The sequence below is a fragment of the Solea senegalensis genome, unplaced genomic scaffold, assembly GCF_019176455.1.
Source record: "Solea senegalensis isolate Sse05_10M unplaced genomic scaffold, IFAPA_SoseM_1 scf7180000014331, whole genome shotgun sequence".
Taxonomy (NCBI): Eukaryota; Metazoa; Chordata; class Actinopteri; order Pleuronectiformes; family Soleidae; genus Solea; species Solea senegalensis.
The window spans coordinates 1-23,560 of NW_025321024.1; the positions used below are offsets into that span (position 1 = coordinate 1).

General features: G+C 41.5%; 1 protein-coding gene and 1 pseudogene across 1 annotated transcript; both read left to right on the forward strand.

Moving 5' to 3' along the window:
• The first annotated feature begins 5,016 nt into the window (after positions 1-5,016).
• On the forward strand, positions 5,017-12,887 carry LOC122761112 (NLR family CARD domain-containing protein 3-like). The gene is given in 12 exon segments (XM_044016314.1): positions 5,017-5,266; positions 7,508-7,600; positions 7,858-8,022; positions 8,333-8,411; positions 8,554-8,779; positions 8,865-10,665; positions 10,762-11,028; positions 11,030-11,242; positions 11,339-11,512; positions 11,647-11,820; positions 11,904-11,950; positions 12,031-12,887. Coding segments are annotated over 11 exon segments (3,750 nt in total). The 5' UTR covers positions 5,017-5,266; positions 7,508-7,523; the 3' UTR covers positions 12,558-12,887.
• A 2,271-nt stretch (positions 12,888-15,158) lies between these two features.
• On the forward strand, positions 15,159-22,922 carry LOC122761111 (annotated as a pseudogene).
• Positions 22,923-23,560: the final 638 nt, after the last annotated feature.

Sequence of the window (23,560 nt, forward strand, 5' to 3'; positions counted from 1 at the left end):
GTCACATGGGAACAAATATCATTTACAAACCACTAATGACTTGCAAACACTCCTCTCGCCTCTGGTGCCGAATGACGCCTTTCACGCAGTGTGTGCTCTGCTCGCCTCTCTACGGGGACGTGTGGTGGGATGCAGCATGTTTCCAGAATCAAACAGAATAAACAGAAAGACCTCTTCCTCTCAGCTCAGCACCAACACATTAATTCTTAAAAATCAGCCCATTTAGACCTGTCATTACCACGGCCATCTTTTTTTTTCCCCCTCTTTCTTTTTAGGTGTGTGTTTGTTGCAAAAATTCAAATGAGACACTAAAATATGTACATATTCTCAGCAGAGATGGATTAAGGTTTGGATATTAATAATTAAGCAGACATTATTATTATTACACTTTGCATCTGCTGCGTGGATCAAACTCACCTCAGTGCTGAAATGCTAATAATGAGTCATCAATAAAACATTTTCATAATGTCAGAGAGACACTTGTGTAGATGCACGGTCTAATTTTACACGGGCCGACTCGGTCATTAGTTCAGTACAGCGTGAACGCCTCGCGATGCAAAGCACAGAGAGAGTTAGAGAGACGGCCGTGATGTGGCCAGACAGTCAGAGCATCAAGCTGCTCCTTCATTAATGTTAATCATATAGAAATTGGGAATAGGCCAATCAGAGTACCTATATGCAAATATTTAAAGCATTTTACTTTTTAATGGAAAAGGTGTTTGTTTCCAGCTCCATCATTTGCATGGTAATTGTGTCTATTGTGTCGTGTTGCTTTAACCTCACGCCGCCCTGGACGGCTGCCTGCATTTGGAATTTATCTGCGTGCAAAATAAATATAAGAGGAAGGAAGGAAATCACATTAAACGGCGGCAGATAAAACTTTCCTTCTGTCAAATCAAACATCGTGTAGATGCTCAGAGTTGAAACCTTCAAAAAAAGCATTTCACAGCGATGTAATGAGAAACTAAGAAAAGCTGCGACCACTGGGAGAGCGCCGTCTTTATTGCCACCTAGACATAATAACTTAATGCAAATTGCAACTAGTTAAGCACAGCAAAATAATATGATACCATCGTCTGCAGCAGATTGGTATTATAATGTTAGCATGTGCAAATAATCACATTTTCTCCTTGATACAATTACATTATTTGTTCTGGTTGTATCATACACCAATAAAAGCAAGCATCATATTAGGATTCATGGCACTTTTCGCATTGCGTTATCAATATGTGGAAATAATTGTCTGCTGAGAGATTAAATTACATTATTGTGTATCTTTTTCATGCCTAATAAATAATGATGGATGGCTCTTATTTTCATCACCACCTGCAACCATTTTGTCTTCTCTCCCCCCGCAAGTTAAAAATGAGAGGATAAATAAAGAAATAAAACGGTAGCGTGACGAACCTGGAGCAATACAAACCCGGAGGTTCTTGTAGCTGATGTTTCATTGTCAGATGAAAGCGGGGGAACTGCAAATATAAGCCAGATAGACTCCCTAAAAGTCAACACGCCACTGTTTATTCATTCATACTTCTTTTGGCAAGAACACACTTCAAGATGATGAATAACTGATTGACAAGGAAACAGCCTTGCAGGGGATTTGCTGTTTATCAAATATTGTTTTTCAAACTGCGGCATTTTAGGCAAAACACCTGTAAGACACACAACTACCCACTCCCCCCTTCAACGCCAATACGAACTGATGTTTTGTGTCTTCGTTTCCATGCATTTCTTGTTTAAAATGTACTTAAACTGTGTTGATACCTACTGTCACAGTGTCACAGGCCAGTTTATGTTTACTTTGGGCTTCCATATCAACACACGCAAAAATGTAGACTCCCTAAAAGTCAACATGTTCGTGTGTATTCCGTCATACATCTTTAGGTAAACACACACTTTGGGATGATGAATAACTGATTGACAGGGAAATGGCCTTGGAGGGGATTTGCTGTTTATCATGACTTTATCAAATATTGTTCTTCAAACACCCTGCAACGAAGTGTGAACACATTTTTGTCTATTTTTCAACGTTTTTGTTCTTTGTTTAGGAAAAAAACAAATACATTCAAACTGCCGACAACTCCTCGTGTCCACTACAGTTTCGACTCTGAATTACAAAAGTTATTTAGTCCAGTCCAAGTTTAGCTCCATTATCTCCATTTTAACTTGAACACAAAACAACAACAAAACAACTAAATAAAGAATCAACGTAAGTTTGTACACGGAATACATACAACTGTGATATTATGGTCTGTTTTTCACCTGTCAATCTAAAGATAACAGCATCCAAATTATTTTATATTTATATATAAGCACAAACAACTAAAGAACTGGCCATGAAATAGCCATTTAGTGATCCTCTTCAACATAAAGAGATTGTAATTTTACACCAAACTTGAGATTTCAGATGTAATTATTAACAATAATTATTATAATAATGATAATAATAATAATAACAATAATAATAATAATAATAATAATAGAAAGACTCATAACAATAGATTTACTACAGCAACTTCCCCTGAAAGAAAGCTTCATCCAGTGCTTCTCAAGAATTAAACTTTCAAAACAAGTGCAATAAAAACAGAATAAAATGTAAACAGAATAAAAATAATAACGTTCAAACATTAGACAACATAATTAAAAAGGCAAAAACCACAAGCAAACACACGTAAGGTAAACAGGCATTAAAGACGTCAGGTGATTGAACGGCTTGTTCAAACAGGTTTGTCTTCAGTTGCTTTTTTAACAACAGATACAGAGGCAGCTGATCGTGAATCAAAAGGATGAGTGTTACACGATTTGTTACGGCCACGACTTCAAAAGCACAATCACCTTTTGTTTTCAGACGTGACTGATGGGAAAAACTGCTAACCTCAGGTCAGAAGATCTCGCAGATATACTGACAGTGTACAGGCTGAGAATCTCACCAAAGTACCTCGAATTCTGTAATTCTGATGTTCAATATTAATTGACCATAAATAATATTCTGAAACAAGTGCAAGTGCCTTTGAAAGCTCTACTTCTGTGTGCTTTGACTTAATTTCTTTGGAATCCATCACGTAATCCAAATTATCATGATCAAGCTGCAGTAACTTGGATTTTGCTGGAGTGAATATTCTGTGCGTCAAAGACCAGGAATCAAACCCAACACTGTCTTGCTGTGAGGCAATAGTGCTAACCACTATGCCAGGGTCACATGGCAACATGTGCATACATATACATATATACATATACATATACATACATATATACACATACATATACACATACATATATGTATATATATAATATTTTCACATTAAGTAATAAGTGATTAATGAAATTCTTGGCAACACAAATCTAAATCAAGTGGGGCTTCTCTTTGCTTCCACAGCAGTGGGAGTGAAGTGACAAATGTCCCAGGTGTGGCCACCGCACTCTTTTACAATTCTCCTCTGTGCTCGCTTTCTTTCCGCGTCTCCGTCGTCGTTTCAATCAATTCATTTGCACTTTGTGTGAGATAACAGAATTGATTAGCCACTGGACTCCGGGAGGCTTCACATTTGACTCATCCTCTCCCTTCGTCCTGTCCACCAACCTTTGCTGTCAATGCCCAAAACTCCACTTACACGTGATGCATTTGTTGGCTCGCTGTTGTGTGGCGATAAAACAAGGTAAGGGCATTATAGTCTCCCCAGCCAGTTAATTGGCATCAGAGAGAGAAATGCTGTTATAACTTCATAACTTCTTAAGTCATGCCTTGTGCACAGCTAGACGTACGGCGTTGTACGAAATTTACATTTTAATGAAATATTTGAATAAGCACTTGAAATTCACTCTACCAGGTCTTCTGGTTCTAAAACCAACATTTCATGTTTGTGTTTTGAATGGCAGCATCAGGGAAATTAGAATGCCACTCATACAGATTAGGAGGGCATCAGTGTAAAGTCACAGGCTTCCTCAATCAAGGTTCAGTGCAGGTAAACACAACCCATGACATGTTTAAATGATAGGGAGGGAGGGAGGGGGGAAAAAAGGCATTTAATTCACAGAGTGAAAGGATCCGAGCAGAAGGAGAGTGAGTAGAAATTCATGCTGTTGTCAGCGAAGGCGATTTACAGTTAAAAAAGAATACACTTTCTTCTAAGTACACCTGTCAGACTGCTATTTAAATCCCCCCACGTATGTGTGATGCTTCTGAGTCAACAAATAACACAAACCCGTGTGTTCAGCTTCATATTATGAGCAGAGTTTTGACAGGTCACATAGGTGTGAATAATGAAATCACATGCAATTCCATTCAGCGTTCCCAGTTCTGGGTGCATGCATTCTCACCGTCATACTGTCCTGACTTCGTTGAACTGAACAGAGCCATCGATAATGGTGTCACGAAATTTTCAACAGTTGGGTAAAAAGAAAATGCACATTTACAAGTGTTGTTGAACGGATACATTCAACTGGTACAAATTTGCTTTTAATTTTGTCATCTTTTCATAGTGGGGTCCGTGTATAAACGTATGGGAAACAGTCATCAGCGTGAACTGCTGAGCCTGTACTTTCATTAGAGAACAGAGGAATCAAAAATATCGTTTGAAGAACACGATGCTGGCACGTTATCTACGGAGAAACATGTGAGCGTGAGCAGCAACAATGGCCATTGTTTACAACACAGGCGGAAGTGAAGCTTCCTCTACTGCTATATCCGCACAATCGGACAACCCGGCGCGTGTCAAAATGATTTATTCTGATTAAAACGCTCAATATACGGGGGCATATAAACGTCGTAATAGCATTACATCAATTCTTGTCCATGTAGGGAGAAAAGTTGAAATTTAGGTAACTTCAATACACTATTTTAAGAGGAACTAAACCCCTGTTTATGCAGCTCTGCTGAGTATCCACTTCGAGTCCCCCTCCCCCCCGCACGTGGCATAGAAAACCACATCATAACAGTTTCATGCAGACGTGCCGTTATGACTCAAGATCTATAAAGTCTATAAAGAAACCGGAAGAGTTAGAACGTAGAAAGTAGAAAAGAGCCATTATGAGTATGTTTATGTGTCTGAGCAAGATTATTGTTCTGTGATAAGATCTGATTCTGTTAATATTTGACTCCAGTTGATCCTAAAAGTTGAGTCTAAAGTTCAGATTAGTTATTTGATCAGACACATCATATTTCCTTCAGATAACACTTGAGAAAACGTTGGACTCTGTTTCCTGTTCAAAGCAGCAGAATATCTTCAGACGCTCAACAGCTTCATGACGATTATTTCTTCAGAAGGTAATGGAACTAAACTAAACTAATCTCTAGACTAATCTGCAAAAAAATTAATTTAATATAATTCACAAAAAGGACAGCTGTTAGTTTAGTCTGCACTACAAATTCATATTGAAACAATACATCTCTGTAAATACACCTTAATGTGTGATGGCATAATGCATCTACACTCCAACCTATTGCTGACTGTTCTTTGCTTCTATACCATTATTTATCATTGAAAATGTAGCCCCCTGCACTGCTGGATCCATTTACATATTGATTTACTTGTTTTTTTTATATAGGCATATCTTATGTTTGTTTGCAATTATAACACCTCATAATTCATTTAATAATTGCTTAATATTGTTTGTGCTACGTTCTTACCTTGTGCTGTTGAACCACATGGAGGGTGTGAGGGTTGATGATTTTAAATGAACTTAGCTTTGTGTATTCAAAGTGAATTACTGAATACCTAGTTACATGACCCAGATAACCAATATCTTCTAAGCAGTTTTTTTAATGATTTTAATTATTAGTGTTTTAACAACAACAACAACAACTTTTTCCACACTATTTTTCTTTCTACTCTTTGTAATCAGAGTACGCCAAGTACCCTCGTTTGTCCATAATCTCTTCACAGAAGAGCCACATATCTTCAATCTGGTAAAAAAATAAATTTAATAGGCTCAAGAATTAATTCTCTCTCTTCCTCATTCGGATCCATTGTGTCAAACAGCTTTCACATTTCCTGCGCAGTCTCATCAGTTTGGGTGCTGTTCATGTTCAAATCTAAGGCATCTTCACTCTGGCTGCAAACAAGTGTTGATTCGCCTGCACCCATTCCGCTGCAGCGTTCAACTTTCGGCGTAGTGCCGGTAGTTAAGATCGAAATATGCATCTCTGCAGTGAGCACTATCATACGATAACAACGCTAAAAACTACCCAAAAGTCCAAAACCCGATTCTTTCAAATTAATATAACTTTACAGGACAATATATAGTGTGCAACATAACGTTCTAGTGAATAAAGACTGTTTCTGTTTCTTCGTATGACGCAAAGTTGTTGTCACTTGACTGTTACCCACCTCGTCGTCTTCACACTTCACATGGGGAACGAAAAATACGTGCTTCAAGTATGCTAGCTTTTATTTTGAATATATGCTTCCGGTATGGTCGCCTTTATTTTGAAAGGCTTCGAATCAACTTCCGGTCCTGACAGTGCAGGAGACCTCACAGTGCAGGTCTTCAACGAAGGGTCCTGACAGTGCAGGTCTGCAGCTAGACCCCTCTCTCTTTCGGTGAAAACGTCCAAAACTCTCTCGGACAAAACTATCCAGGTTCTTTTTGTGAACAAACCAAACGTTCATAACATTTACAAAGCTTTTACAGCAAATGCATTTACCCTGTGGTGACTTATGGTGACTTGTGGTGACTTATGGCGTATTTCCACCGGCTCGACTCGTCACGATTGGGTTGCATCTCCACTTCAAAAAAGTACCTAGCACTTAACGTGGGCGGTGTCATCATTGCATGGCTGAGTGAAACTGCGGTGACTTCGTTTTATACGCGACACACACACACACGAGTGGCTAGTGACTTTACCCCAGACTTCTGTAGTTGTTGGAGATTAATCCACGTTTTGAGGACTGATAAGTAGTTTTAACTGATCTACAGTTCGGCACTTGCAGGACGTGTAAGTTTCTGTACTCATGCTTTTCGTGAGGCAAAAAACTCCAAGAGAAAATCCAAGAAGGAAACGAGGCCGACATAAAAGAAAGTGCAGCGATAATATAAGGACAATATAAGAGCATAATAAACCTTATCTAACTGAATAAACATTAATTGTATGAAGATAAAACAAAATATCAGTTATGATCAATCATTATAAATGAAAGCAAAACAGGTATTAACTAATTGGACACAAAAAATGCAAACATAAGCCTCGTATTTTCCATGGCTCAATGAAAAGAAAAGTGGAATTTCCTGTTCAGTAATTCAAAGTCATCTTCAGAGACCGGACCTAAGTTATTAAACTAGTTTTCGTTTACTTTGACCTTTGCCTGTAAAATGTAACCCTCTCTCAGCTAACTTGGCTAGTGTTGCTAACTGCAAAACAATCACTTCCCTGTTACAGATCCATCATGTTCTTATGACTTAACTCCGCCTCCTCTGACTCACTGTGTTGCTGGACCTGGTGGTCCACCCATGCTAACAAAACTTGGAATGGAATCCATGCTGTAATGATTGTCTTGTGTTCTCCCAGCAGGTGGCGCTCGGCTATGAATCAGATCATGGACAGTGAAGAGGAAGCTCCGCCCTCTAAAATCACTATTTGTGAGGAACATGACGGTCAGAGGTGAGATGAGGATCTCATGGATCATGTGACTCGTCTCCATGTCAGCTCAGTGTTTTATTTACACATCATGCTCTGTGTTTGGAGGAGTCCTGGCTCACGTCCTTGGGTTTGGATAAACTGATCTGACTGAAGATGTTCTACATGTTTCAGTGGAAGTCTTAAATCAGTGTAGTGTCTGACACCAAGAAGCTGACACCATCTGGGTCACTCAACGATTTCTGACAAACCTGTTTTCCTTTTGTCTCCTGATACTGTAGATCATTAAAGAGATCAATCTATAAGAAATCACAGAGGAGGGTCCATCAACAGGGACCAGACTCTGCCAGTCCTGGACCTGGACCTAGCTGTGTGTCCATGAAGAGTGACCAGTCTATAGGTCGTCTTATTGACTTCAAGGATGGACAAAAACATGGTGAACTGATGTAAGCATTTCACACATAGTAACACACACTTACATAATCCTCCACCAGGGGGAGCCTGTCCAAAATCCAGAAAAAACACTCTTCTTCTCTTCGGTGGACAATCTTTTTTTTCTGTTTGAGTTTCCACTAAATGTCTTCTAGAGACTTCACACATATACATTAGAGACTGTCCTTCAGGGACTTTTGTCTTCAAGTTGTCAAACTCATGTCATGTGAACTTGGCTTAAGAAGAAACTTAAGTGCAGCACATTGAAAACCTTGTTGAAACAAATGATTGTTCAGTAAACGACACTGAATCTTTTCTCCTCAGAGTTGATCAGCAGAGGACAGAGGTTCTCAGTGGTCAGTCTGTCCAGTGGCATCGAGCAGACCTGGACTCCATATTTAAGGTGTGTCAATGTACAAACATGACACTACTGTTAATAGTGCAGCAGAGTCCTGGTCCTGACAGTCTGGATGCTGCTCTGTGGACCTGCAGGATTTCACTCGCTGATCATCTGAGGTTAAATTTCACATGTTGTTCTGTTCCAGCTGCTGGAGGAGAACATCATCTGCTTTGTGAAGAACGAGCTGAAGAACATCCAGAAGGTTCTGGGTACGGATCACACAAAAGTCTCAGAGAGTTGGGAAGAAGATAGAGACTTGTTGGATGGTGAGGATGAGGAGCAGAGGAGGAGCAGAGAGGCCTTTCTGAAGATCACAGATAACTTCTTGAGGAGGATGAAGCAGGAGAAGCTAGCTGACTGTCTACAGAGAAGTAAGAGGATGTTTAATGTGAAAGGAAGAACATCTTATTTTTATCAATGATCCACTCACTGATTTATTTTCTTGTGTTCTATCAGAAACCAGAGCTCCATCTGAACGTAAACTCAAATCAAACCTAAAGAAGAAGTTCCAGTATTTGTTTGAGGGTGTGGCTAAAGCAGGAAACCCCACCCTTCTTAATGAGATATTCACAGAGCTTTACATCACAGAGGGAGGGACTGGAGAGGTCAACGAAGAACATGAGGTCAGACAGATTGAAAAAGCTTCATGGAAACCAGACAGACCAGAAACAACCATCAGACAAGAAGACATCTTCAAAGCAACAGCTGGAAGAAACGGACCAATCAGAAGAGTGATGACAAAGGGAGTGGCTGGCATTGGGAAAACAGTCTTAACACAGAAGTTCACTCTGGACTGGGCTGAAGACAAAACCAACCAGGACATACAGTTCATGTTTCCCTTCACCTTCAGAGAGCTGAATGTGCTGAAAGAGAAGAAGTACAGTTTGGTGGAACTCATCCATCACTTCTTCACTGAAACCAAAGAAGCAGGAATCTGCAGGTTTGAAGACTTTAGGGTAGTCTTCATCTTTGATGGTCTGGATGAGTGTCGACTTCCTCTGGACTTCCACAACACTGAGATCCTGACTGATGTCACAGCATCCACCTCAGTGGACGTGTTGCTGACAAACCTCATCAAAGGGAATCTGCTTCCCTCTGCTCGCCTCTGGATAACCACACGACCTGCAGCAGCCAATCAGATCCCTCCTGACTGTGTTGACATGGTGACAGAGGTCAGAGGGTTCACGGACCCACAGAAGGACGACTACTTCAGGAAGAGGTTCAGAGATGAAGAGCAGGCCAAGAGGATCATCTCCCACATCCAGACATCACGAAGCCTCCACATCATGTGCCACATCCCAGTCTTCTGCTGGATCACTGCAACTGTTCTGGAGAACATGTTGAAACCCAGAGATGGAGAAGAACTGCCCAAGACCCTGACTGAGATGTACATCCACTTCCTGGTGGTTCAGTCCAAAGTGAAGGTCAAATATGATGGAGGAGCTGAGACAGATCCCCTCTGGAGTCCAGAGAACAGGATGATGGTTGAGTCTCTGGGGAAACTGGCTTTTGAGCAGCTGCAGAAAGGAAACCTGATCTTCTATGAATCAGACCTGACAGAGTGTGGCATTGATATCACAGCTGCTTCAGTTTACTCAGGAGTCTTCACTCAGATCTTTAAAGAGGAGAGAGGCCTGTACCAGGACAAGGTCTTCTGCTTTGTCCATCTGAGTGTTCAAGAGTTTCTGGCTGCTCTTCATGTCCATCTGACCTTCATCACCTCTGGAACAAATCTGTTGTCAGAAGACCCAACAATGAGCCAGTGGTCCAGACTGTTTAGAAACAAACCTGAACTGAATCATCTGCACCAGAGTGCTGTAGACAAGGCCTTACTGAGTCCAAATGGACACCTGGACTTGTTCCTCCGCTTCCTCCTTGGTCTTTCAATGAAGACCAATCAGAAGCTCTTAAGAAGTCTACTGACACAAACAGGAAGTGGTTCACGGACCAATCAGAAAACAGTTAAATACATTAAGATGATGATAATCAATGAGAATCTGTCAGCAGAGAGAAGCATCAACCTGTTCCACTGTCTGAATGAACTGAACCACTGTGCTCTTGTGAAGGAGATCCAAGAGTCCCTGAGATCTGGACATCTGTCCACAAAGACACTGTCTCGTGCTCAGTGGTCAGCTCTGGTCTTCATCTTACTGTCATCAGGAAAAGATCTGGAAGATTTTGACCTGAAGAAATACTCTGCTTCAGAGGAGGCTCTTCTGAAGCTGGTGCCAGTGGTCAAAGCCTCCAACAAAGCTCTGTACGTGGATCAATATATAAATATTAATAAGACATATTCTAAAGACCACAAGAGAAACATGTTTAACCTTTTGTTCATCACTGTTTTCTACCTCAGACTGAGTGACTGTAACCTCTCAGAGAGAAGCTGTGAAGCTCTGTCCTCAGTCCTCAACTCTCTGTCCTCTACTCTGAGACACCTGGACCTGGGTAACAATGACCTGCAGGATTCAGGAGTGAAGCTGCTGAGTGATGGACTGAAGAGTCCTCACTGTTCTCTGGAGACTCTCAGGTCAGAACCCAGTTTATTTGACAGTTGATATTTTAAATCCTGTTTTAGCTTCTTTAGGTTCTTGTTGATGAAGATGCTCAAAATCTTCAGTATTTTCTGAATCACTAAGTTTATCATATCTTCTTAACTCCAGTCTGTCAGGTTGTCTGGTCACAGAAGAAGGATGTTCTTCTCTGACCTCAGCTCTGAACTCCAACCCCTCCCCCCTGAAAATCCTTGACCTGAGTAACAATAATCTGCAGGATTCAGGAGTTAAGCTGCTGTGTGATGGATTGAAGAGTCCTCACTGTTCTTTGGAGACTCTCAGGTTGGTGCTCAGCTGATTTATACTGAACATTCTCTGTGTCATTTTTACATTACATATGTAAAAGAAAAAAAAAGATTTTCTTGAACTCTTCCTCAGACTGAGTGACTGTAACCTCTCAGAGAGAAGCTGTGAAGCTCTGTCCTCAGTCCTCAGCTCTCTGTCCTCCACTCTGAGACATGTGGACCTAAGTAACAATGACCTGCAGGATTCAGGAGTGAAGCTGTTTTGTGATGGACTGAAGAGTCCTCACTGTTCTCTGGAGACTCTCAGGTCAGAACTCAGTTTATTTGACAGTTGATTTTTTAAATCCTAATTCTGCTTCTTTAGGTTCTTTGTTGATGAAGATGTTCAAAATCTTCAGGATTTTCTGAATCACTGAGTTCATCATATCTTCTTAACTCCAGTCTGTCAGGTTGTCTGGTCACAGAGGAAGGATGTTCTTCTCTGACCTCAGCTCTGAATTCCAACCCCTCCCATCTGAGAGAACTGGACCTGAGCTACAATCATCCAGGAGACTCAGGAAAGAAGCTGCTGTCTGCTGGACTGAAGAGTCCACGCTGGAGACTGGACACTCTCAGGTATTCTCCTCCTCTGCTTCATATTGAGCTGCAGTTTGTACTATTGTTGGACAGAAACTCATTCAGACTGTTTCTTCCTCCAGGATGGACCATGCTGGAGAGCAGAGGTTAAAACCTGGTCTCAGGAAGTGTAAGTATGGATTTACATGAAATAACAACATATCAGCTGATCATCAATAAACTGCAGCTGTGTCTTGTTGTCTTCATCAGATTCATGTGAACTGGAACCAGATACAAACACAATGAACAGAAAACTCCAACTGTCTGACGACAACAGGAAAGTGACCAATGTGACTGAAGATCAGTCGTATCCTGATCATCCAGACAGATTTAAGTTCTGTCCTCAGCTGCTGTGTAGAACTGATCTGACTGGTCGCTGTTACTGGGAGGTTGAGTGGAGAGGAAATGTTAATATATCACTGAGTTACAGAGGAATCAAGAGGAAAGTAAAGGGTTTTGACTGTTTGTTTGGAAATAATGATCAGTCCTGGAGTCTGAGCTGCTCTGATGGTGGTTACTCTGTCTGTCACTGTAGAACTACAATATTCATCAGGTCACACTATGTCTCTCCCCGAGTATCAGTGTATGTGGACTGTCCTGCTGGGACTCTGTCCTTCTACAGCGTCTCCTCTGACTCACTGATCCACCTCCACACCTTCAGGGCTACATTCAGTGAACCGGTTTATCCTGGGTTCTATATCTGGCCAGGTTCCTCAGTGTCTCTATGTTCTCTGTAGGACATGAAGAGACAGCCGCTTCAGTCGAGATTTGAGTCATGAAGGTGGTATTAGAGAACTGTATGTGCTCACACGAGTTTTTGACAATTGATTTGGAGCAACTTTCCTGTCAGATAAAGTCAAACCATTAAACCAAAGAGGTTTAATGATACGATCCATGTAGGCATTGATTCTGTTGTTGTTGTCCTTCTCTCCTTTTGATGTACATCACTGATCATTTCAGGACAATCCTGTCCTGATAATATAACTGTGCCAAATGTGGCTTGACTGTGGAACTGTGCGGAAGAAGAACATCTTACTCAATGACAATAAATAAAGCAGCAAAGATAACATGGCATTGGATAATAACAGGTGAAAATGTGTATGTCTCACAAACTGAAAACATCATTCATCTTGTATAAAGTACCTAAAAGTGATACTTGAGTAAAAGCACAAGTATCTTACCAGAAAATGAATGACTTGAAGTTGAGGTCATTGAATATTTCTTACAGTAATACGGGGCATTATTTCAAATCAAAGATACCACTATCGTTTCCACAACAAAGAGAACGCCATGAGAGAGCCAAACGAAACCGAAGTGGATACTTTCTGAAGAAGTGAAGAAACGAAAAAGAGAGTCTGTTCGAGCAAGAGCACAGGAACACGCAACAAACACGGTTTGTGAACTGCTTCATTTGGATGTGAAGGAGAAGTTTAAGTTTAATATTTAACACTAAACTCTTTTCACTTTCATTTATCAAAAATATTCCAAAGTAACTTTTAATATTTTCATACAACACAGACAATTCTAACGCTATACATTAAAATGTTAAATGATAAACAAACATAAATGTCAGAGAACTTCCATCTGTGTTGTTGATGTACAGATCAGGAACATCTGCATCACTCTGACCTGCTGATCATGCTGGTCATCACATGGAACTGTGCAGCTCCTGCTACTGCTGCTGCTGCTTGACTTAGCTCCTCCTAGTGGACAGATGGCACACCTACAACATCCGTGACCCGTGACCAGGTGCCTGATTCACATGACATTCCAGCTACATTGACAATTAGCCAATCAGGAGAGAGAACAGACGTCGCAGAGGCTCGTTGGACTGGTTCTGACATCAGTTGGAAGGTATGAGGACATGACTCTGTGTCCTCAGATCAGACACAGAAAGACATCAGGACGGATGAGGGACAATCGGCAGCGTCTGGTGAACAGCGTGTGTGTGTGTGTGTGAGTGGACCTGGGCTCAGATCGGCAGGTGAGAATCTTACCTGACAAACGTGACATGTCTGATCATCACAGTCTCTTTCATCACTATGACTCCATGTAGAAATGTCTGCAGTATTTTCTGGACTGTGATTGGCTGCTGCTCATATACTGTAGATACATGTTATTCAGGTCATTTCTATTAGTGATTTTCATGGATCATAGTTTTGTGTCTCTTCAGTAAAATCACTGCTGAATCTTTTTAATCTGACTTTCTGTTTTCCTGTATGAAGAGTCTGAACTGGTCTGACCGCTTCCATCAACCAATCAACTGTGACTGAGTTTATTACACGTCATAAGTCTCTGTCACGTCTGCACTGTTTCAATATTAAACCATGTTAGAAATCAGATGATCACGTTTCTTTCTCTGGTCAAAGATTTCACAAACTGGAGTCAGAAAAAGAACAAATCTGTTCTTTGAGTTTGTGATAAGAAATTTAAAGCGACACAATGTCTACAATGCTCTAACATAGTGGACTGTACCTGGTCTGAGGACATGGTTGTTTGGACATTAGAAGTCCTGACTCACAGTTCATCACTATCATTGGTTTGTCAACAAATGTACATGTGACTGCGACAGTTGTAACAAGCCATACCATTGACCAACTGTAGGGGGCAAATCCTACATCATGTGACTTTAATCCAACACAAACAACAAACTTTCCTCTAACAACTAGAGACACGTATTTGGATTTGATCAATAATGATACTTATCAATAATCATATTGATATGAAGCCTGAACACAGAGGTAAGTGGGACTTCTTACCTGACCACCAGAGGGCGTGCTCTTGTGTTTAAACCAGTGGACTCACCTGCAGTGAAGGGCCGTGAAGTGTGACGCTAACAGCGTCTTGAGTGAGTCGTTTGTAGAGCTGTGACGTTCATGAACGAGATGAATCTTTTCAATGGCTCTCTTAAAAGAACGATGAGAACCGGGTCGACGTTGTGAACCTTTTGTTTGCGAGACATTTCTTAATCGTCAATTCTGTGGGTCAGGAATGGTCTGTCGCTCTCACTCTCCTCCTGGTTCATGTTGGTCCTCAACAGCTTCTGCAGCCCCTGCTGCTGGACCACATCAGTCTGTTAGATTAATACATGTGGAAGCCTCCTCTTCTAATGACTTTAACTTTGATACCAAAGTAGATTTTCGGTGGTTGATGGTCTATGAAACCTGGTTTACTGATTAGCTTTGGTGACTCAAGTATCGCCATCCCAGAGCCCACCCAATAACTGGGTGACTGTCCATTATTAACATAAACCAACGGGCTGTGCCGATTGGTCAGTCAGCCAACGAGGTTTCATGTCAGTCAATTCTGTGGTAAAAAAAAAGTCTTCTTGCAGAGGTCAATGTGGTCCACCCATGGTAGCAGAACCAGTAATGTATGAGTTTAATTCTCCCAGCAGGTGGCGCTCCACTATGAATCAGCTCAAGGACAGTGAAGAGGAAGCTCCGCCCACTATAACCACCTTGTTTGAGGAACATGAGGGTCAGAGGTGAGATGAGGATCTCATGGATCATGTGACTTGTCTCCATGTCACAGCTCAGTGTTTTATTTACACATAATCATGTCCTGTGTTTGTAGGAGGATCCATCAACAGGGACCAGACTCTGCTGGACCTGGACCCAGCTGTGTCTCCATGTCGAGTGACTGCTCCATGGGTCAACCTGTGGACGTCAAACAAGAACAGAGGTCAGATGATGGAGGGTAGTGGTCTTCACAGTTCAACAACTCATATGATCCACCATGTACCACCAGAAATGCTTTATATTTGAGAATTCAGTCCCAGAACCATGCAGACCCAAGACATTCTGGACACAAGTCCCAAACAGACCGGTCTCTTTAAGCTCAGATCTGGACCCATGAAAAAAAGTTAGGGTTTGGGTAAACTGACCTGACTGAAGATGTTCTACATATTTCAGTGGAAGTCTTAAACCTCTAACCTGTTTTCCTTTTGTCTCCTGATACTGTCGATCATTAATCAGATCAATCTATCAGAACAGATGTTGTATTTACACGTCATGTCCTGTATTTATAGGAGGATCCATCAACAGGGACCAGAATCTGCCAGACTTGGACCTGGACCCAGCTGTGTGTCCATGAAGAGTGACCAGTCTATAGGTCGTCTTATTGACTTCAGAGAGACTCAGAGGTAAGTAAAAAAAATACAAATGTGTTGATTTTAATAAACATAAGTTTCTAATTATATTTATATTTAATAGTTTTAGATTTAGGAATCAACACAAAATACAAGACTTTCTCCTCAGAGTTGACCAGCAGAGGACAGAGGTTCTCCGTGGTCAGTCTGTCCAGCAGCATCGAGCAGACCTGGACTCCATAATTAAGGTGTGTAAATTTACAAACCTGGATTAGAGTCCTGAGATGAAGATGGCGTACTCCCAAAATTTTAAAAGTGCGTACACAAAGGAATTCTCACATTTATAAAACCGTGTGTACGCCGATTCCTGCGCATCTGTTCTTTATACATCACATCAAACATAAAACTGGACCGAGGTGAACAAGTAACACACCCCGCCCCTATTCCACCCACAAATGAATATACAAATGAGGAAAATAAAAGAAAAAGAAGGAAAAGTGCATGATCAACACATTCATTTAGGACAGGGGTCTCAAACTCCAATGACCTGTGGGCCACTGATGGTATTGTCTGGTCAGTCGGGGGCCAGTCAAGTAAAAAAAGAAAAAGCCTTTATGAGCTCATATCATCAATATGCCGTATTAATTCATTTTTTTATATGTACTCTATTGCCTAGTGTGAGCTTTTCTGTCTTTTACTTCTTCTGTCTTTTATCCATTATTCTGTACAGCACTTTGGTCCACTGTGTTTGTTTTAAAGTGCTTTACAAATCCAAAATTGGATTGGATAATTTCAAAATATAAGTGGTTCTTTTAATATGCAACAATAAAAAAAAACATTTATGATGCAAAATAAAAACATATATAAATGACTCGTTACAACTTGATATTGTTTGGAGGGCCACATAAAATCGATTGGAGGGCCACATGTGGCCCCTGGGCCGCCACTTTGAGACCCCTGATTTAGGATGTATAAATCTGAAAAAAAAATATTTTGGTTGTTTGTTTTTTGGAATTAGTGATAAACCTGAAGGAACTAAGTGTCACAGCAGCTACTCTCATATGAATATTGATGCTTAAAAAACAAAAACTGGCTGTACAGTGATTGTTGATCCTGTGGGTGCTTTTATTCTCATATAGCATGTATGTTTTTAGACTTGACTTATCCATGTGAGCTGAATTCACAGATCATTTCATATCATCTATAAATTTGTCAGTGATCCCGTTACACCCACATTACACACAGAACAAGTGTTACTCAGTGTGACGATTCATTACTGTCACTGATTGTGTTGTGGAAAATGTGGAGGGAGGAAAAGGGAGGAAGAAGACGCCACTTTGCCAGTGTCTCCAGCAGCTGACCTGTGAGCACCTGCATCATCTCATCGTCTCCTCTGATGAAAGACGCAGCAGTGGGAGAATACCTTGTTTGCAGTTATTTCGTTATCGTTTGGATTGAAATGGGATAAGGAAATGTTCTACTCAACGTTCAAGTCACATTTTCCTACAACAAATTATTCCGTAACTTTATTTTGGAGCGTTTAAAACACTGAGACTGACGTGTGTTCATGTGTTCACTTATAGACACAGCAGCTGTGTGTCTATTTACATTGCTGTGTTACATAAAGAAAAAAGATTAATCTGTGGAAAATTAATTTCAGTCATTTACTCAAAGACAAAGACAAAAGTGAGTCCCTCTCACACACACACTCAGTTTCTTCTTCAATGTCTTCTCTGATGTTATCCACATATGATCAATGTGTATTAGTATTGTTTCTCACTGTAGACACACTATTAATATTTCATTATAGCACTGTGATAAGAGTCTGGACGAGTCTGGACGCTGCTCTGTGGACCTGCAGGATTTCACTTACTGATCATCTCAGGTTAAACTTCACATGTTGTTCTGTTCCAGCTGCTGGAGGAGAACATCATCTGCTTTGTGAAGAACGAGCTGAAGAAGATCCAGAAGGTTCTGGGTACAGATCACACAGAAGTCTCAGAGAGTCAGAGGGGGGATGAGGAGGTGTTGGATGGTGAAAATGAGGAGCAGAGGAGCAGCAGAGAGGCCTTTCTGAAGATCACAGATAACTTCTTGAGGAGGATGAAGCAGGAGAAGCTAGCTGACTGTCTGCAGAGCAGTAAGAGGACTTTTAATGTGAAAGGAAGAACATCTTATTTTTATCAATGAGCCACTCACTGATTTATTTTCTTGTGTTCCTTCAGAAACCAGAGCTCCAGCTTGTCGACGTGAACTCAAATCAAACCTAAAGAAGAAGTTCCAGTGTTTGTTTGAGGGTGTGGCTAAAGCAGGAAACCCCACCCTTCTTAATGAGATATTCACAGAGCTTTACATCACAGAGGGAGGGACTGGAGAAGTCAACGAAGAACATGAGGTCAGACAGATTGAAAAAGCTTCCTGGAAACCAGACAGACCAGAAACAACTATCAGACAAGAAGACATCTTCAAAGCCTCAGCTGGAAGAAACAGACCAATCAGAACAGTGATGACAAAGGGAGTTTCTGGCATTGGGAAAACAGTCTTAACACAGAAGTTCACTCTGGACTGGGCTGAAGACAAAACCAACCAGGACATACAGTTCATGTTTCCCTTCACCTTCAGAGAGCTGAATGTGCTGAAAGAGAAGAAGTACAGTTTGGTGGAACTCATCCATCACTTCTTCACTGAAACCAAAGAAGCAGGAATCTGCAGGTTTGAAGACTTTAGGGTGGTCTTCATCTTTGATGGTCTGGACGAGTGTCGACTTCCTCTGGACTTCCACAACACTGAGATCCTGACTGATGTCACAGCATCCACCTCAGTGAACGTGTTGCTGACAAACCTCATCAAAGGGAATCTGCTTCCCTCTGCTCGCCTCTGGATAACCACACGACCTGCAGCAGCCAATCAGATCCCTCCTGACTGTGTTGACATGGTGACAGAGGTCAGAGGGTTCACGGACCCACAGAAAGACGACTACTTCAGGAAGAGGTTCAGAGATGAAGAGCAGGCCAGGAGGATCATCTCCCACATCCAGACATCACGAAGCCTCCACATCATGTGCCACATCCCAGTCTTCTGCTGGATTACTGCAACTGTTCTGGAGAACATGTTGAAACCCAGAGATGGAGAACTGCCCAAGACCCTGACTGAGATGTACATCCACTTCCTGGTGGTTCAGTCCAAAGTGAAGAAGGTCAAATATGATGGAGGAGCTGAGACAGATCCACACTGGAGTCCAGAGAACAGGATGATGGTTGAGTCTCTGGGGAAACTGGCTTTTGAGCAGCTGCAGAAAGGAAACCTGATCTTCTATGAATCAGACCTGACAGAGTGTGGCATTGATATCACAGCTGCTTCAGTTTACTCAGGAGTCTTCACTCAGATCTTTAAAGAGGAGAGAGGCCTGTACCAGGACAATGTCTTCTGCTTTGTCCATCTGAGTGTTCAGGAGTTTCTGGCTGCTCTTCATGTCCATCTGACCTTCATCACCTCTGGAACAAATCTGTTGTCAGAAGACCCAACAACAAGCCAGAAGTCCAGACTGTTTAGACACAAACCTGAACTGAATCATCTGCACCAGAGTGCTGTGGACAAGGCCTTACTGAGTCCAAATGGACACCTGGACTTGTTCCTCCGCTTCCTCTTGGGTCTTTCAATGAAGACCAATCAGAAGCTCTTAAGAGGTCTATTGACACAAACAGGAAGTGATTCACGGACCAATCAGAAAACAGCTGAGTACATCAAGAAGTTGATCAGTGAGAATCTGTCAGCAGAGAGAAGCATCAACCTGTTCCACTGTCTGAATGAACTGAACCATCGTTCTCTTGTGGAGGAGATCCAAGAGTCTCTCACATCAGGACACCTGTCCACAAAGACACTGTCTCCTGCTCAGTGGTCAGCTCTGGTCTTCATCTTACTGTCATCAGGAAAAGATCTGGAAGATTTTGACCTGAAGAAATACTCTGCTTCAGAGGAGGCTCTTCTGAAGCTGCTGCCAGTGGTCAAAGCCTCCAACAAAGCTCTGTATGTGCATCAATATATAAATATTAATAAGACATATTCTAAAGACCACAAGAGAAACATGTTTAACCTTTTGTTCATCACTGTTTTCTACCTCAGACTGAGTGACTGTAACCTCTCAGAGAGAAGCTGTGAAGCTCTGTCCTCAATCCTCAACTCAATGTCCTCTAGTCTGAGACACCTGGACCTGGGTAACAATGACCTACAGGATTCAGGAGTGAAGCTGCTGTGTGATGGACTGAAGAATCCTCACTGTTCTCTGGAGACTCTCAGGTCAGAACTCAGTTTATTTGACAGTTGATCTTTTAAATCCTGATTTTGCTTCTTTAGGTTCTTGTTGATGAAGATGCTCAAAATCTTCAGCATTTTCTGAATCACTGAGTTCATCATATCTTCTTAACTCCAGTCTGTCAGGTTGTCTGGTCACAGAGGAAGGATGTTCTTCTCTGACCTCAGCTTTGAACTCCAACCCCTCCCTCCTGAAAAACCTTGACCTGAGTAATAATGACCTGCAGGATTCAGGAGTGAAGCTGCTGTGTGATGGACTGAAGAGTCCTCACTGTTCCCTGGACACTCTCAGGTTGGTGCTCAGCTGATTTATATGAAAAATTCTCTGAGATATTTTTACATTACATATGTGAATGGATTTTCTTCCTCAGACTGAGTGACTGTAACCTCTCAGAGAGGAGCTGTGAAGCTCTGTCCTCAGTCCTCAGCTCTCTGTCCTCTACTCTGAGACACCTGGACCTGGGTAACAATGACCTGCAGGATTCAGGAGTGAAGCTGCTGTGTGATGGACTGAAGAGTCCTCACTGTTCTCTGGAGACTCTCAGGTCAGAACTCAGTTTATTTGACAGTTAATCTTTTAAATCCTGATTTTGCTTCTTTAGATTCTTGTTGATGAAGATGATCATCATCTTCAGTATTTTCTGAATCACTAAGTTCATAATATCTTCTTAACTCCAGTCTGTCAGGCTGTCTGGTCACAGAGGAAGGATGTTCTTCTCTGACCTCAGCCCTGAACTCCAAATCCTCCCTCCTGACAAACCTGGACCTGAGTAACAATGATCTGCAGGATTCAGGAGTGAAGGTGCTGTGTGATGGACTGAATAGTCCTCACTGTTCCCTGGAGACTCTCAGGTTGTTGCTCAGTTGATTTATATTGAAAATTATCTGAGATATTTTTACATTACATACAGTATGTGAATAGATTTTCTTGAATTCTTCCTCAGACTGAGTAACTGTAACCTCTCAGAGAGGAGCTGTGAAGCTCTGTCCTCAGTCCTCAACTCTTTGTCCTCTACTCTGAGACATCTGGACCTGGGTAACAATGACCTACAGGATTCAGGAGTGAAGCTGCTGTGTGATGGACTGAAGAGTCCTCACTGCTCTCTGGAGACTCTCAGGTCAGAACTGACAGTTGATATTTTAAATCATGATTTTGCTTCTTTAGGTTCTTGTTGATGAAGATGTTCAACATCTTCAGGATTTTCTGAATCACTGAGTTCATCATATCTTCTTAACTCCAGTCTGTCAGGTTGTCTGGTCACAGAGGAAGGATGTTCTTCTCTGACCTCAGCTCTGAACTCCAACCCCTCCCATCTGAGAGAACTGAACCTGAGCTACAATCATCCAGGAGACTCAGGAAAGACGCTGCTGTCTGCTGGACTGAAGAGTCCACACTGGAGACTGGACACTCTCAGGTATTCTTTTCTTCCTCCTCCTCCTCCTCTTCTTCTGCTGCTTCATGTTCCACAGAAGTATTAAAACTTGTGGGTTAAGGTTGAAGATTTTCAGCTGAATAAAATAAATAACAATTTTTGGAACATTTATTAGTTTCTGCAGTAAAGACAACATCCAATTCAAAATTATTTATATGAACTGGATCCAAACTACATACTAATTTAATACAAGGTAAATACCTGAAAACTTTCTGTGTCATTCAAACATTCATCATTGTTTGAATGAATTTAAAATTCAGTGCTATACTCACATTTGAACCATCTTTGACATTATCTGGTCTAAACTGCTGCAGAAACCAGTCTTCTCTTTGAAACATCTGACACCAGGATGTACTTCATAATTCTGTCCACCAGAGTGCGTCATTTAGACAACAGTTTGGACTAATGTTGGACTGTTTCTTCCTCCAGGATGGACCATGTTGGAGAGCAGAGGTTAAAACCTGGTCTCAGGAAGTGTAAGTATGGATTTACATGAAATAACAACATATCAGCTGATCATCAATAAACTGCAGCTGTGTCTTGTTGTCTTCATCAGATTCATGTGAACTGGAACCAGATACAAACACAATGAACAGAAAACTCCAACTGTCTGACGACAACAGGAAAGTGACCTGTGTGACAGAAGATCAGTCGTATCCTGATCATCCAGACAGATTTGAGTTCCATCCTCAGCTGCTGTGTAGAACTGGTCTGACTGGTCGCTGTTACTGGGAGGTCGAGTGGAGAGGAGATGTTTTTATATCACTGAGTTACAGAGGAATCAAGAGGAAAGTGAACGGTTCTGACTGTTGGTTTGGTCATAATGATCAGTCCTGGAGTCTGAGCTGCTCTGATGTTCATGGTTACTCTGTCCATCACTGTAGAGCAGTAACACCCATCAGGTCATCATCCTCTGTCTCTCACAGAGTATCAGTGTATGTGGACTGTCCTGCTGGGACTCTGTCCTTCTACAGCGTCTCCTCTGACTCACTGATCCACCTCCACACCTTCAGGACCACATTCACTGAACCGGTTTACCCTGGGTTCTGTGTCTCTCATGGTTCCTCAGTGTCTGTGTTCTCTGTAGGACATAAAGAGACAGCAGCTTCAGTGGTGTGGTGGACGAGGTCTCACAGTTTATAATCTGATGTTAAAGCTGGGCTCAGTCATTCATTGTTTCAATTCTCTTCACGTCCTGATGACTATCAATGAATTAAGACACAAAAAAACTTGTATTTGTGAAATAAACATGACGTTCACATCATAAAGAATGATTGTCTGTCATTGAGTGACCCGCCTACCTGTGCTGCTCATTATCATGAGGTACTGACTGTGCTGTGAGCGCCCCCTGCTGCTGAGGACCAGCCTGAAACACAGAGGTTCACGCTCAGTGAAAACATGGATGAAAAACGGATTTTAGCCACTTAATTAAAGACTCCGCTAATAAAATCCAGGTCAGTTTATGACTTTGAAATGTTCACATCTTTATTTTTTTTTCATCTTTATTTTTTTTCTAGCCCCTCGTATACAAGCGCTTCAGGGTCCTGTAGTACCCCATTTCACCATCGGGTGGTGGTATAAGTGTGGACATAGGACGCATTCCTACCAAAGAAGAAGAGTATAAACGCACGAGTACACTCAGGAACATTCACAATATTTAACACTAAACTCTTTTCACTTTCAATCTATCAAAAATATTCCAAAGTAACTTTTTGATATTTTTACACAACACAGACAATTCTAAGTCTATACAATAAAATATTAAATGATAAACAAACGTAAATGTCAGATGGCAGATGGCACACCTACATCATCATGTGACCCAGGACCAGGTGCCTGCTTCACAGGAAATTCCAGCTACATCACAGTTAGCCAATCAGGAGAGAGACCAGACCTGAATCCAGCG